At 42.6% G+C, this 14,801-nt stretch overlaps 1 protein-coding gene across 2 annotated transcripts in view; it reads right to left on the reverse strand.

Moving 5' to 3' along the window:
* IRAK3 (interleukin 1 receptor associated kinase 3) overlaps positions 1-14,801 on the reverse strand; it is a 65,237-nt gene that overhangs the window by 48,416 nt on the left and 2,020 nt on the right. Inside the window, exon 1 of one of the 2 annotated variants that reach the window (XM_030866363.2) lies at positions 1,004-1,160. The exons of the other annotated variant lie outside the window; for it this stretch is intronic. Within the exon in view, the coding sequence (XP_030722223.1) occupies positions 1,004-1,160 (157 nt within the window). Of the gene's footprint in view, positions 1-1,003; positions 1,161-14,801 lie in introns of those variants that run through there. 2 annotated transcript variants of the gene reach the window in all.

Genomic DNA, 14,801 nt, shown 5'->3' on the forward strand with positions numbered 1-14,801 from the left:
CAGAAATCAGTTTCCTGATTTTTACTGAAGGGCTACAATATAAAATTACAGAGCCTATAATGAATCTTTATACAACTAGAAACCCAATGCCACATTCCATAAAGTGTGACCATACTGTTCACCAACAGCAAATTAAACTTTCTTCCTCCTTGGTCTTCTGCTATTTTGGGTAAGAATAATAGCTATTTCAGAGAATTAAGGCTAAGCTGCTTTGACATATTTGTGTTTATTTTCCACTAACATTAATTGCGACATCATGGGGTATCAAATCTAACCATGAACGCACGTACTTACAGATTTTTGCCTGAATTATTTCTGATCACACTCAACACTTCCAACAGGCCGTTGCTCAACTTTCCAAAGCCTGCAGAAAATGAAGTCTTGGAGCCAACTTGCTAGACTAAATTAAAAAGCCACTCTCTAGCCTAAAACTTCATTCCACCAGATTGGGTAAATAAGCAAGGTGTATTTAATTAAGCAAACTGGGAGCCACGTTAATTACAAATAATGTTTTACTTTAGCATTTCACCTGAAGTGTAATTAAGGGGAGTGCATTGAAAACACCACACGATAAATATTTTAAAGGTATAAACATGTCTTCATACGAAAATTATATTCTGGGGGTCATTTTGAAAGGACAGGAAGATATCCCACAGGCGTTTCTTATTGAAAATATTCCGAACCAAGCAAGGCAGGAATCGTGGAGAAACATTAGATGGTTTCACGGGGGGAGCTGGTTTCCCCAAGGCTCCGGTCACTTAAATCTTACCCGAAGTTTCAGTGACGAAGGGGGAGCTCGGGGGTGGGCCTGGGGAGTCGCTCCCAGTGCGAGAGAGGAAAGCGCGGGTTCGCATCAAGGACCCCCGGAGTCCGCGCAGAGGACCTTGCGGGCCGCACGTCGGACGGAGCGTGGGCGCCGCTACCCCGCCGCCCCTCACGGCCCCCGCCGCCCCTCACGGCCCCCGCCGCCCCTCACGGCCCCCGCCGCCCGGGCCACACTCACCGAGGCCGCGCCAGCCGAGCGCGCCGTCGCAGCTGTCCAGCACAGCGCAGAACTCGCCCAGCAGCGCGGGCGGCATGTCGAACAGGAGCGTGTGCGCCGAGAGCGCGCCGCGGGCCCCGCGGCTCCCCGCCGCCGCCGCCGCCACGGTCCAGGCCATGGCTGGGCTGCCGGAGAGGAGGGGCCGGGCCAGGGAGAAGCGCGATGCCGTTGCACAACCGCGGAAATCCTGCTTCCACGACGGCTGCTAAGACGGCCGCACGCGCGGAGTCCGGGCCGCGCCTGGGCGGGCCCCACGTGACACACAGCGCCGCTCCCCGGAGAGGCCCCTGGGCTCGCCCGGCCCGGCCCGGCGCTGGCTCGCCCGGCTCCGGCTTCCCCCTGCAGGTTGGCTTTCAGTTTTAAACAGTCCTTTCGCTCCTCCGGCTTTGGGACGTGAGTGATGAGACCAAGCAAAGAGTGAGAGGTGGAGAAAGACCAGAAGCTCAGAACTGATGGAGAGTCCGCCACCCCCTCGACCTGGCCTGGATGGATATGAGATGACCTGTCATGACTTCTTTTTACAAAGTTATTTCGTTTTGTCCTGTTTCTTGAGGAGCACTTGGAAAACCCAGAAAACCTGAAAGAAGAAAATAATCACTCATAGCCCCCCCCCCCCAGCTGAAGACAGCCACTCTAAACGTTTGGCACATTTTCCTCCCAACTTTTACCGAAGTTAAACAGGTAAATGTGTATGTCTGAAATAATAATTGGAAAAAGATGAACCTAGATACCAAGAACAGAAAAACATAAGAGAGAACGAAGTGAAATAAGAGTGTGGTCGTTTTCTTCTAGAGGCTGTCCTTTGTCCAAACTGCTATTTGGTTTTACTACCTTCTCTTGTCCATGGGCTTTCCTGATGAAGCATTTTTCGACCACTTTTTCCTTCCTCAAAGTGCTTCACAGAATCTTCCTCTTGCTTTCAACAGGGAGTTTAAGTAAAATTGGCTATTGTTTTGAAATCTTCTACCGTTTATGCTGTAATATCCCACCGCAGGCATGATACGAATGCCACTGCCAAAAAAGAGGGGATGCTTCGAAAGTGGTGAGAAAAATCCCAGCCTGAAGGACTGAAGAGTGGACGATGGCTTTCCGCTGAAAAATATCAACACCTGTTTGCAACCTTTCCGATTTGTACTTTTGGGGAATGACGCCCTCTAGAGATCAACAGTGATGATGCACCGTCATTTCGTAGCTACCTGAATTTCCAGGTAAAATATTCCACAAAATGTACTTGAAAATTGGTAAAACCAACATCGTTTGGGCAAGAGTTTCTGTATCCCTGTTTTCAATGTTCACATGGCTTTGTTCAAATGCCTAAAATTTTACAGCCAATCTGTACACGCTTTAGAAGCCCTATACCCCTCAAAGGGACTACCTGAATAAGCTGAGTAACGGAAGCTAATCTAGTAGCTCTTGAATTGCTGGAACAGGGGAGCCAAACTCAAATACGCCAGGGAGCCAGGAAATCACTGTTGCTGAGTGAAGCAGTCAGCACGGATTGCTTTGCCAGATCTTCTGATTTACAGAGAAGGAAGAATTTTATGTGAAAGCCAGACTATGCGAAATCTATGTATAGATTATGTGAAATTTCTTGCATTTTCAATGTTGGCAGTATCAGACCATGCTTCTTCCCTGTTCCCTAAAACTGTCTTTGACCTTTGAACTTTATATCATCAGGTTGTATCACTCACTACTCTTCACTGTTGCCATCATCCACTGCTCTCCCCCACCTCAATTTCTCCTCCTCATTTTTAGGCTATGTAGCTCCTGCTTACTGTAATTCTTTCCAGTGCTAATTTCTTCTTAATCCTTGGTGATTTAGAATATATGTAGAATAGATGATGATCTTTCTCATACCCTGGACTCTCAGTTCCTCGATATGTCTTCTCCAGTGATTTTCTCCTCCCCACTATTTCAGCCACTTACTCATCCCCTAGAACTTCTCATTATCAATAACTGCACCCCCGTCCGTAAATTCTATTTCATTAATCTGCTCAAGATTCATTAATAGTACATCCCCTATCCTCTAGTACTCTGACCCCAACAACCCCTACCTCTGTCTGGATACCAAGTCCAAAATCTTGCCACCTCCTCTCTGGCCCCAACCTCTTGACGTTCTTACTTTTCTCTTTATCCATAAAGTCCACACTCAATTATTATAATCCCTCCCTTGCACATGCTGTCCATTCTCTTCCTCCTCTCTCACTTTGTTGAACTCCCTTGGCAAGTCTACCATACTGATGAAATCCAGTTTTCCAATTTTGAGCTCCACCCATACACCTGAATGTAGCTGGAAGGGGGAGGGGGAATAAAAACCCTGTTAATTGGACTCAGTTTAAAATCAAAGTCATGGCTCTCAAGTGGGTCCTTTATGCTGCCAGGCAGTCACACTTGTGCCTTTAGTCCATTTACTCTGCTGATCTCCTTGACAACTAGTATATGGCGTCTCTTTTCTCCTCAGTCCCATCACATTCTCCCCCATCCTCATGCTCAGCTGATGATCTTGAGAGTACTGATGCACCAGGAGAAAACTTCCACAGGATCTCGTTACCACATCGACGGTAGCTACCTGCATTTGTACTAAGATGCACTCCCCCTCCCACCACCTTTCCCATGGATCAATTATCTAGGCTCCTAAATCTAATCTCTTCACTTGGGCACTAGATCCCATCTCCTGTCCCCTACTCAAAGACATTAAGGGCAGCTGTTCGCACGCTCTGCAAGATCAACAATTTCTCACTGTTTACTGGATCGGTTCTATCAGCATACAAATATGAAGTTATTTCTTCCATCTTAAAACAAACCAAAAAACTTTTTTGATACCATTGTCCCCTTTTTTTTTTTTTTGCGGTACACGGGCCTCTCACTGTTGTGCCCTCTCCTGTCGCGGAGCACAGGCTCCGGATGCGCAGGCTCAGTGGCCATGGCTCACGGACCCAGCCGCTCCGCAGCACGTGGGATCTTCCTGGACCCGGGCACGAACCCGTGTCCCCTGCATCGGCAGGCGGACTCTCAACCACTGCGCCACCAGGGAAGCCCCCATTGTTCCCTTTGATGCCACAATCATCCCATTACCTTGCTCCTTTTTGTAGTAAAGAGTTGACTATTTCATCTCTAATTTTTCTCCTTTTATTTTCTCTTAAATCCACTGTAACTAGGGCCATCTGTCCCACCTTCCTCCATTAAAACTGCTCTCTTCAGGGTCACCTATGTCCATATCACTGCTGAAGATAATAGACAAGTTTCAGTCCCCATCTTTCTTGACCGACTAGTAGTTTTTGACGCGGTTGATCACCCCCTCCTTCTTGTACACTTTCTTCATTTATCTTCCACATTCTCTTACATTTTCCCTGACTTCATTGGTCACCCTTCAGCTTCCCTTGCTATTTCTCCACTTCTCCCTTAACTCAATGTCAGAGTGCCACAGGGCTCAGTCCATAGTCCTCTCCATTGACACCTACTCCCTTGGTGATCTCAGGTGGTTTCGAGGCTTTAACTACCAGCTATCTACCCAGCACTGCCAAGTGTACATGTTTAGCCCAGACCTCTCTCTTGAACTTCAGACTCATGTCCAAAACTGAACGCTTGATCATGCCTCCTGAACCTGCCCTTCGACATTCTTCCTTATCTAGGTTACTGAATCCTTCCAGTAGCTTGAACCCAAAACTATAGAGTCATCCTTGGCTCCTCCTTTTCTTCACAGACCATGTTCAATCCACCAGCAAATCCCGCTGACTCTATTCAGAATATATTTAGAACCTGACACTTTTCTCCACCTCCACAGCCGCCATCCTGGTTTGAGTCATCACTATGTCTTGTCCAGATCACTGTAGTTGTCCCTTAACTAAAAGTAGCTTTCACTATTGCTTCCTACAGGCTTTTCTCAACACTGCAGCCAGATTGATCTTTTTAAATCAAATCTGATTGGGCCTCTCCTCTGTTCAGAAACCAAGAATGGCTTCTAATTTCAGTCAGAAGAAAAATCCGATTCTTCATATGTGCTGCATTCTCTCTGCCACTCCCCCTCCACTCTGTTACCCTCTGATCATGATTCCTGGTTCATTCTGCGTAGCCACACTGACTCCTTGCTGGTCCTTGAACACAGCAGGCAGAATCCCTCATTAGAGCCTTTGTACTTGCTATTCCCTTGCCTGGTATGCTCTTCCCATGTGGCTAAGGTCTACCTTGACCTCCATATTTAAAATTGCTATGGTCCATGTACTCAGATTCACGCTGGCATGTGACTGGAATTGGCAATAATTCATGGCCGCAGGAACCAAATCTCATTCAGATTTCTCTCTTTCTTGATCTGAATAAGAACAGGCGGGAGCTCTGGCCATCTCTGGAACCACTTTGCAACCACACAGAGATCATATTAGAATGAAGTAAGTCTTAGGGATGGTCTAGTTAGAGAAAGAACCAGATGCTTGATAAGGTCATTAAGTTGCTCATTTGTTTTATGCCTGGAGAATGTCCTGCTTGTGGACTTATAATTATATGACATAAATTCCCTTATTAAATCAGTTTTTAAACCAAGGATCTTGTCATTTGCAGCTAAATGCATCCTGATTCACTGAACAGACATTTGGTATTACTCCTTGATTTTGCTGAGGGCCTGAAACCTATGGGAGGGAAACTAACCCCTGTCCAAAACTGGAGTTCAAATGTACATTTACAGCTATATCTGTGGGATGTGAGATAGGCATGGAAACTGGATTGCAGAGAGAGACAACTGGGTCCCTGAGAGAAAATGAATGTTAGTAGAGAATGACTCTGGCAGTGTGGGTGGAAGCAATGTGAAGTTCATGAGACGTGCCTGAGACTGCACTAGACGTGCATGAGACTGCACCAGAATCCATGAAGACTCAGACCCCCTGCCAGCACACACGCTTTCTAGTGAAGAGAGGGCTGTGGTGAAACCGCAAAACTGCTTCACACTATGACCTAGCCCTTTGCCACGGAATGCTCTCTAGAGCCACCCCTCCCCCTCAAGATTTGGACACTAGAAGAAGAAAGTGTTTCCACCCCAGCTGGAGGTAAGAGAGTAATGAACTGCCAAGATTACAAACGGAGATGCTGAGGAAACCCTGAAGGCCAAAGTGACAATGGCACAGATACATGGTATTATCAGTGGTGAAGCTCCAGCTAAGCATGGGCATCAAAGTCTCAGAAATCTAGAAACAGGTGAGAGAAAGCAGGTGAGGCAGGTAACAGCTCTTAATATGTATGAGTCAGCTATGTTGGTGGCAGCTATCTACCCAGTATCCCTAAGGATGAATGTTCAAAGGACACACAGGCTTGTGGGTCGTAGGGAATTTTCTGGTTTCAGAAATAATTTTTGAAACAAAGATCACTAACCTATATCGTCTTTGAGTTTCATCTCATCCTTGAGCCTTATTCTAGAGGGTCATAGGTGCCCTGGGGTTCAGGAATAGGGTAAAGATCAATAATGGGGTGAGAACATTTGTAGTGTGCATTACTTGGTAATTTTAAAAAGTGAAAGTTCAATGGTTTCTTGGGCTTTCATCAAAATGACCTCACAAAAATAACATGCAATAATTATTCCCCCAGTTCCTTCTCTCTTTCTCCCTCTCTTCCTCTCTCTGTCTCTCTCTGTACTTTTAAAGAACATTAGGGTTGCATTGTCTTGTAACTCAGCCTTTTCCCATTTAAGGTATCAAAACATTTTTCTAAAAATCTATTATTTCACAACATAATAAATACTAAAATTTTAACAATTATCCTTTTAGCGTTGATAGAAAGGATTTGGGGGATTTTATTTTCTTACTTTGTGTTTTCTAAACTTACTAAAGTTAACGTATTATCTCTATGATTAGAAAACCTTCAACTATAGAAAATAATTTTTTCCAGCACTTTTATGGTTCATCCCATTTCACTATTTCCTTTTCAAATTATTTTCACAGTATTTTTCATCCCAGAATGTATTTCTAGAATAACTTTTGCCTAACTTGCATGCACACAAACAGAGAGAGGGAGAGGGAGAGAGAGAGAGGGAGGGAGGCAACACTCTGGTGTCTCTTCTTAGAAAGACACTAATCCTATCTGATCAGGGCCCCACCCTGCATGGCTGTTAGCATAACTGGGCCATCTTGGGCCTGTTCAGTTCCTCCTGTCCTTCCACTGACCCTACCTAGGGCTGTACTGTGTAGTGAATCTCTTTTCTGTCATCAAGGGCTTTGTAGTTATTAGATAGTGTTTAGTGATCATTAGGTCCAGGTAGCCTCTATGCTCTGTTAGTCCCCAAACGATGAAAAATGTTGCTGACGTATTCCCTGTGCCCTCGAGACTAGTAACCCCTTCATAAATCTAGGAGTACACATCCTGTTTCCAAGCACCTACCCCCATAACCCTATAAAATTGTCCCAATGGCCCCTCAGCTGTGTGGAGTGCAGCTTTGAATGCTTCCAGATTGTGGTCCAACTAATCACCCCCTGTGAGTAACCCTATAATAAACTGATCCATCGAGTGTATGGAGCACCCTGCCTCATTTTTCAGTCTTAAAATGCATTCTTAGTTCAGTGGATACGTTTTGTCCCTTCCGTTCTCCAGCACACCCTGTGACCTCATTAACCTTAATTGCCTCCTTAGAAGCCCCTTCTCTGAATTCACCCATACTGGGGGTTAGGGCTTCAATATATGAATTGGGGTGGGGGGAATGACACAGATTTCAGTTCATAGGAAACCCTCTGCACGTAAATTCAAGAAACAATGCCACATCATCAGGTTTCAGAGTACACATCCTAACAACACTTGGTAATTAGTTATCTATATCATGTAGCCTTTCATAGTGGTCATAGTTCCTCTTGTACTTGTACTGAATTTATTTCATTGTTCTTAACTTTTTAAGATTTTAATCTGGTGTCATGATAATGAAAGCAATAACAAGTCTGTATATGAAAATATCCAGCATATTTGGGTCTAAAGATACTAGTAATTTTTCAAATCAAATGGCCTCAGGGCTTATTCTGAGCATTAGTTTCTCATCACATCATCTTTCTTGAATTTTTGCCTTTTTTTCCTCTATGATGATGCTTGGTATTTTCTTCCTATATTTGTGATTGTTTCTTCTGTTTTCCTAACTGACTCTTCCTCTGGCCTGTACTATGCACCCACAGGCTGAATTCTTGGATCTTTTTATTCCAGATGTTGGAGATTTCATATACTCTCATTTTCATCTATTATCTCTATGTAGACTACACTCATATATATATATATATTTTGCATGTGCCTTTTTTTAAAATTTTTTTTATTTTTTATACAGCAGGTTCTTATTAGTTATCCATTTTATACATATTAGTGTATATATGTCAATTCCAATCTCCCAATTCATCACACCACCACCCCCGCTGCTTTCCCCCCTTGGTGTCCATATGTTTGTTCTCTACATCTGTGTCTCAATTTCTGCCCCGCAAACCGCACACTAATATTTGTGTCTTCAGCCCTAGCCCGCCCTGCAGACTCCCTTCTCACTCCTGTCTCCAGTCTTTATTTATTTCATTTAAGTTTTTTGCTTTCATCTCAAATCAACATGCCCCAAACTGATCATTTTCTGAAAAATCAACTCCTTGTTTCCGGTGACATGGCAAGGGAACTCTTAGTAATTTTCATTAATTGATTGATATATTCAAAAGAATTTCTGAGCAACTGCTGTGTCAGACATTGTGCTAGGTGCTATATTCAATAAGTCACAAAATTTTTTCTTCTGTAATGTCTCTCATAAGTGTCTGAGTCTTTTCCAATTTGTCTTTACTAGTTATTTCATGTTTGTGTTTTTTTTTGTTGTTGTTGTTTTGCGGTGTGTGGGCCCCTCACTGTTGTGGCCTCTCCCGTTGCGAAGCACAGGCTCCGGACGCACAGGCTCAGCGGCCATGGCTCACGGGCCCAGCCGCTCCGCGGCATGTGGGATCTTCCCAGACCGGGGCACGAACCCGTGTCCCCTGAATCAGCAGGCAGACTCTCAACCACTGCGCCACCAGGGAGGCCAATGTTTGTGTTTTTTGAGTATGTCTTGCCTGGTGAACCCATACTTAAACACTGAGACTAGTTGAGAAGTCACCACCTCTGTGTTGTAAATTGACTTGTGTAATACCAAAATATGTGCTTAAATCCTAACCCTTGGTACCTCTAAATGTGACCATAATTGGAAACAAATTCTTTGCAGATGCAATCAAATTAAGATGGGGTCATACTGGATGAGGGTGGGCCTTAATCCAGTGACTGGTGTCCTTATAAGAAGAGGGAGATTTAGACATAGAGACACAGAAGGTAGAAGGCCTAGTGCCACTGGAGAGACATAGAACAGATTCTAAGAGCTTCTAGAAGGAACTGACCCTGCTGACACCTGGATTTCTGACTTGTGGCCTCCAGAGCTGTGAGAAAAGAAACATCTATTGTTTTAAACCCCAGTTTGTGGTAATTTGTTACAGCAGCCCTAGCAAACTAAAACACTCTGTGAGGCCGTTTATAACCTCCCCAAAGTTAATCATTCCTTTTTTGGTTCTATAACACTCAGTACTTATTTCCATCATCACTTTTTGTTGTTGTTTTTATTTCCCCGTGGGCTTGTTGAGGGTTGGAGTGTAGTGGGACAGCCCTAGTCATCTTTGGGTACCTTGCATACTGCTTGGCACAGGGTAATTACTCAACAAATGTCTAACAAATGAAAAAAGTGATGATTTTGCCTCTAGCCAATAATAATTACAGCTATCATTTACTGAGCACTTCCTCTGTACTGGGCGCTGTGTCAGTACTTTACATACTGTGTTCCAACTACAATATGCTGATACCAACTGAGTGTATTACAGGTGAATCTAATTCTAATACTTACTACTGGAGTTAGCATGGACCCCACAAGTTAAGGTCAAAGGCTTTCATTTCTGATGCTAACTACCCAGAGTTAATACAGGTCCTTCAAGTTAAGGGCTCAGTCCCACATGACTAACCCCACTTCAGATGCCAGCTGCAAGTCTTAGGTATCCCAAATCTACCTGTATTTCTGCCTATTTGACTACACATTTGAGAGTTCCCGGAATCCAGCCCCCACCAATTTGATAATTCACTAGAACAACTCACAGAACTCAGGAAAACACTATCCTTATGATGACCATTTTATTATGAAGGACACAAATGAATAGCAAGATGAAGAGGTAAACAGCACAACAAGGTCTAGAAGGGTCCTGAGCTTCCTTGTCCCCTCCAGGTGTACCATCCTCCCAGGACACGGATGCTTTCATCAACCAACAAGCTCCCAGAGCCTCACTGTTTCAGAGATTTTATCTAGGATTTTGTTACACAAGCATGATCGATTAAATCATCAACCACTTGATTGAGTTCAAGATCTAGGAGGGTGTGGCTGAAAGTTCCAACCCTCTAATCACAAGCTTGGTCTTTCTGGCTTGGCCAGTCCCTTCCTCGTAACTATCTCAAGGCCCACCTAAGTCACCTCATGAATTAGCATAAATTCAGATATGGAGGAAAGGGGTTCTTTGTGAATAACAAAAGATACTCTGATCACTCCAGAAATTCCAAGGTGTTTTGAAGCTCTGTGCCAGGAACCGAGAACAAAAACAAAATAATTTTTTATTATACCACACATATGTATTCACATGAGGGCTCCTTGAAGTAGGTATCTGTGCCATCTGCATCTTACAGATGAGGAAATTGAGGCTTAACCTCAAAACTGTGTTGCCTCTCTAGCCTAGCTTTCTCCCAATCCATTTTATTTCCAAATTAAGCTACATTAAACAGAGCTTTCATCACATTACTTCCTTAGTGACTCTCTATTACATAATAAAGGCCTACTGTTCAAGTTTCTCTAAAGTCTGTTTCATGGTGGTTGTGTTCATTTCTACCTCTGGCCATGCTTAATGCCTGCTTTTCCTCCCTCCTTCTAACATTCTCCCCATTCCTTAATAACTCTCAAATCCTACCTATTTAGATTCAGTGAGGGTGAGATAGTAGAGCACTTGCTATCACAGAGTTAAGTGCTTTACGCATGTTGTCTCCAACGTTACATATGTTAATACTCCAGCAAACCCACAGTTTAGGTGTTCTGATTCTTAGTTTACAGTAGAAAAAATCCAGGCCTGGAGATATAAGCTTGGGTGCTTGAAAGTTAGTGAGTGATTGAGCTAGGATTCAGACTCAAATTTATTTAGCTCTAAAAGCCCATGCTCTTTTTCGGTAATTCATGAGATTTGTAAACCTCTACTGCTCTGGTCCCTAAACTTGAGTTATAGATAAAACTCTAAAGCTAAAAAAAAATTTTAAGATAGTAGCAGCTTAAGTCTCTACTTCCTTCAATGTTGAACGCAGATTATTATCTAAAAGCCAAAAAAAAAAAGGTTTTCAAGTCAATCTAGGAATAGGATAGAATTATTATAGTCTGGGAATAATCTAGAAGAGATTTTAGCCTGTAGTTGGTAGAACAAACATATTAAATGAAAAGGAGGGGAGAAAGAAGAAGAGACAGTAAGAAAGAAGAGGAAAGATGCAGGAAGAGGAGAGATGCAGATAGGTCTTTAAAACCACTGAAATTTGTTTAGATTAGTGACTTTATTTACAAAGCACTCTGTATGAAATTTCAGCTTTAAAGGAATAGAGGAGGGAATTCCCTGGTGATACAGTGGTTAGAGCTCTGTGCTCTCACTGCTGAAGGCTGGTGTTCAATCCCTGGTCGGGGAACTAGATCCCACAAGCCGTGTGGCCAAAAAAAACCAAAAACCAAAACAAAACAAAACAAAATGCAACGACAACAAATAAACTTGTTCTTGAAAATATAAGCTTAAAAAAAATAGAGGATACTGAGTTATTGGATTCCATATCTGCAATTAAGTGCTTTATTGTCATAAGGTAACTTTCTTATCTAAACTGAGAGGGAACAAACAACTTTTGTCACTTTTAAAAACACAATTTAAAAATTTTAGTACAATACCCTAAACAGTACACAAACCCTCAGTATAAACAGCTTGCTACATTATCACAAGTAAACATATGTAATCAGCCAGAAGTCCTTCTAAGTGCCTTCTCCCAGTTCTTATCCCTTCTTACTCCCCAAAGATAATTTCCTGATGTCTAAGACCACAGGTTAATTTTGCTTCCTTTTTAAAATTAATTAATTAATTAATTAATGTTTGGCTGCATTGGGTCTTTGTTGCTGCGTGAGGGCTTCTCACTGTGGTGGCTTCTCTTGTTGCGGAGCACAGGCTCTAGGCGTGCAGGCTCAGCAGTTGTGGCTCGTGGGCTCTACAGCTCAGGCTCACTAGTTGTGGTGCACAGGCCTAGTTGCTCCATGGCATGTGGGATCTTCCCGGACCAGAGCTCGAACCCGTGTCCCCTGCATTGACAGGTGGATTCTTAACCACTGCACCACCAGGGAAGTCCCCTTTTGCTTGCTTTTTAACTTTACATAGAATCTCATAGTGCATATTCTTTGTATTTGGTTTCTTTTGCTTAACATAAGGTTTGTGAAGTTCATTCATGTTGTATACAGTAGTAATTTGTTCATTTTCATTGTAGAAACTATGCAAGTATATACCACAATTTTTTAATCCATTTTACCAACAGTGGTCAGTTGGGTTGTTTCTAGTTTTTGGCTATTATGAATAAGGCTGCTATGTGTATTCTTGGTCATCTTTTACAAATATATGCATGCATTTCTGTTGAGCGTATACTCCATGTAGGAGTGGAATTGCTGAGTCATAGGCCTTGTTGTATATGTTCAGCTTTGGTGGATATTGGCAAACAATTTTCCAAAGGGCTTTCTCCATATACAGTCGCAGTAGCAGAGCCAGCTACATGATGTGTGGAACCCGGTGCAAAATAAACATGCGGGGCCCCTTGTTTAAAAGGCAGGGAGAAGTCCCATTAAATGTACTAAAACAGAAAGCTTTTTTGTTTCTTTTGCAGTCTCTTGACTTGCCACGATTTTTTTTTCCTTATAAATTTATTTATTTATTTTTGGCTGTGTTGGGTCTTCATTGCTGCATGCGGGCTTCTCACTGCGGTGGCTTCTCTTGCTGCGGTGCACGGCCTCTAGGCGCGTGGGCTCAGTAGTTGTGGCGCATGGGCTTAGTTGCTCCGCGGCATGTGGGATCTTCCCTGACCAGGGATCGAACCCGTGTCCCCTGCATTGGCAGGTGGATTCTCAACCACTGTGCCACCAGGGAAGCCTGCCATGATTTTTTAACTTGCTATTTAATGTCATTTTAAGTAAAGAAAAAAATATCATTTAAAGTTATTAGCACAGATTTTACCATTGATCTTTATATTGTGCAATGCCAGTTTTAAATGCAAACTCATGTGTGGAATCATCAAAATTACATAATTTGTATTTCATAGCTTGTACATGCTTATGTATTTCATTCTTACTTCAACTATGGAAAAGCTGCATGAAATTAACTCAAAATGTTTTTATTTCATTTCCTGATATGTGCACAATCTACCAACACTCTCTACCTTCAGCTTCCGGATAAGGATGGACTAAAGGTAAAACAAACTATAGTTGTGCTATCTCTCTTTCCTTCTATATCTTCGTTTATAGTGTAAGTGGTTGGCTAATGCTGGGAAGTAACACAAATTTTAAAAGTTATGATAGGATTCCTTGGTCATTCATGTTTCTTAGAACACCATTCTTTCTGCAAAGTAAGTTCTGGTTGGTAAGGAAAGCTTGGCCTCTTTCAGCTGTCTGCACCCTCCCTCCCTTTCTCTTTACTAAGCTGCAGATGTAACACATTTATCTTGTACTGTTTTGTTTTGCTTTTGCTTTTTTTGGCCATGCCGTGAGGCTTGTGGGGTCTTAGTTCCCCTACCAGGGATTGAACCGGGACATCGGCAGTGAGAGCACAGAGTCCTAACCACTGGACCGCCAGGGAATTTCATCTTGTACTGGTTTCAATCTAGCCTAACTCCCATGCATTACAGGTCTAATAGAATTCTGCACTAATGGGGCTGCCTGAATGCTAAATGCAAATGGTTGGCATGGAAGAGTGTACACGCTTATATATTGTGTGTAACTCTTCTGCTCATGCTCCGTTGTGCTTTCACTTATAAAACACAAGTTCAAAGGAAAAATTATGAAGAATTGCAAAATGGCGACAGTTGAACATTAAGTCAAATGCGAGGTCCTTCTGAAAGCAGGGCCCTATGCAATTGTACAGGTTACATGCCTATGAAGCCAGTTCTAGTTTAAGAGTTCCAGTTGATCCACAACCTTTTCAACACTTGGTGTTGTCAACCTCTTAACTTTAGTCATTTGGTGAATGTGTAGAGATATCTCATTGTGGCACTGATTTGCATTTCTCTGAACATTGAGGGTAAGCATCTTTTTATATGTTTATTAGTAATTTAGTGTGTGTGTGTGTGTGTGTGTGTGTGTGTGTGTGATGCCTGTTTGCCTTTTTTTCTGTTGGCTGCCTGTCTCTGTTTTTCTTGATTTGTAACAATTGTTTTTATATTCTGGAAAGAAGCATTGTGTACATTACATGGGTAGCAAATATCTTCCTCTGTTCTGTGACTTGCTTTTACTCTCTTATAGTGTATTTTGATTACTAGAAGTTCCTCATTTTAATATAGTTTAGTTTGTCAATCTTCTCCTTTGGGGTTAACTGCTAGTTTGTATCTGGTTTCAGAAATCTTTTCTTTCCTCCAAATCAAATTTTCCTATATATCATCTTCTCAAAGTTTTATTGTTTTGTCTTTCACATTTATATCCACAATCCATCTGAAATTTACTTTTTGT

The sequence above is a fragment of the Globicephala melas genome, chromosome 10 (assembly GCF_963455315.2).
Source record: "Globicephala melas chromosome 10, mGloMel1.2, whole genome shotgun sequence".
NCBI lineage: Eukaryota > Metazoa > Chordata > Mammalia > Artiodactyla > Delphinidae > Globicephala > Globicephala melas.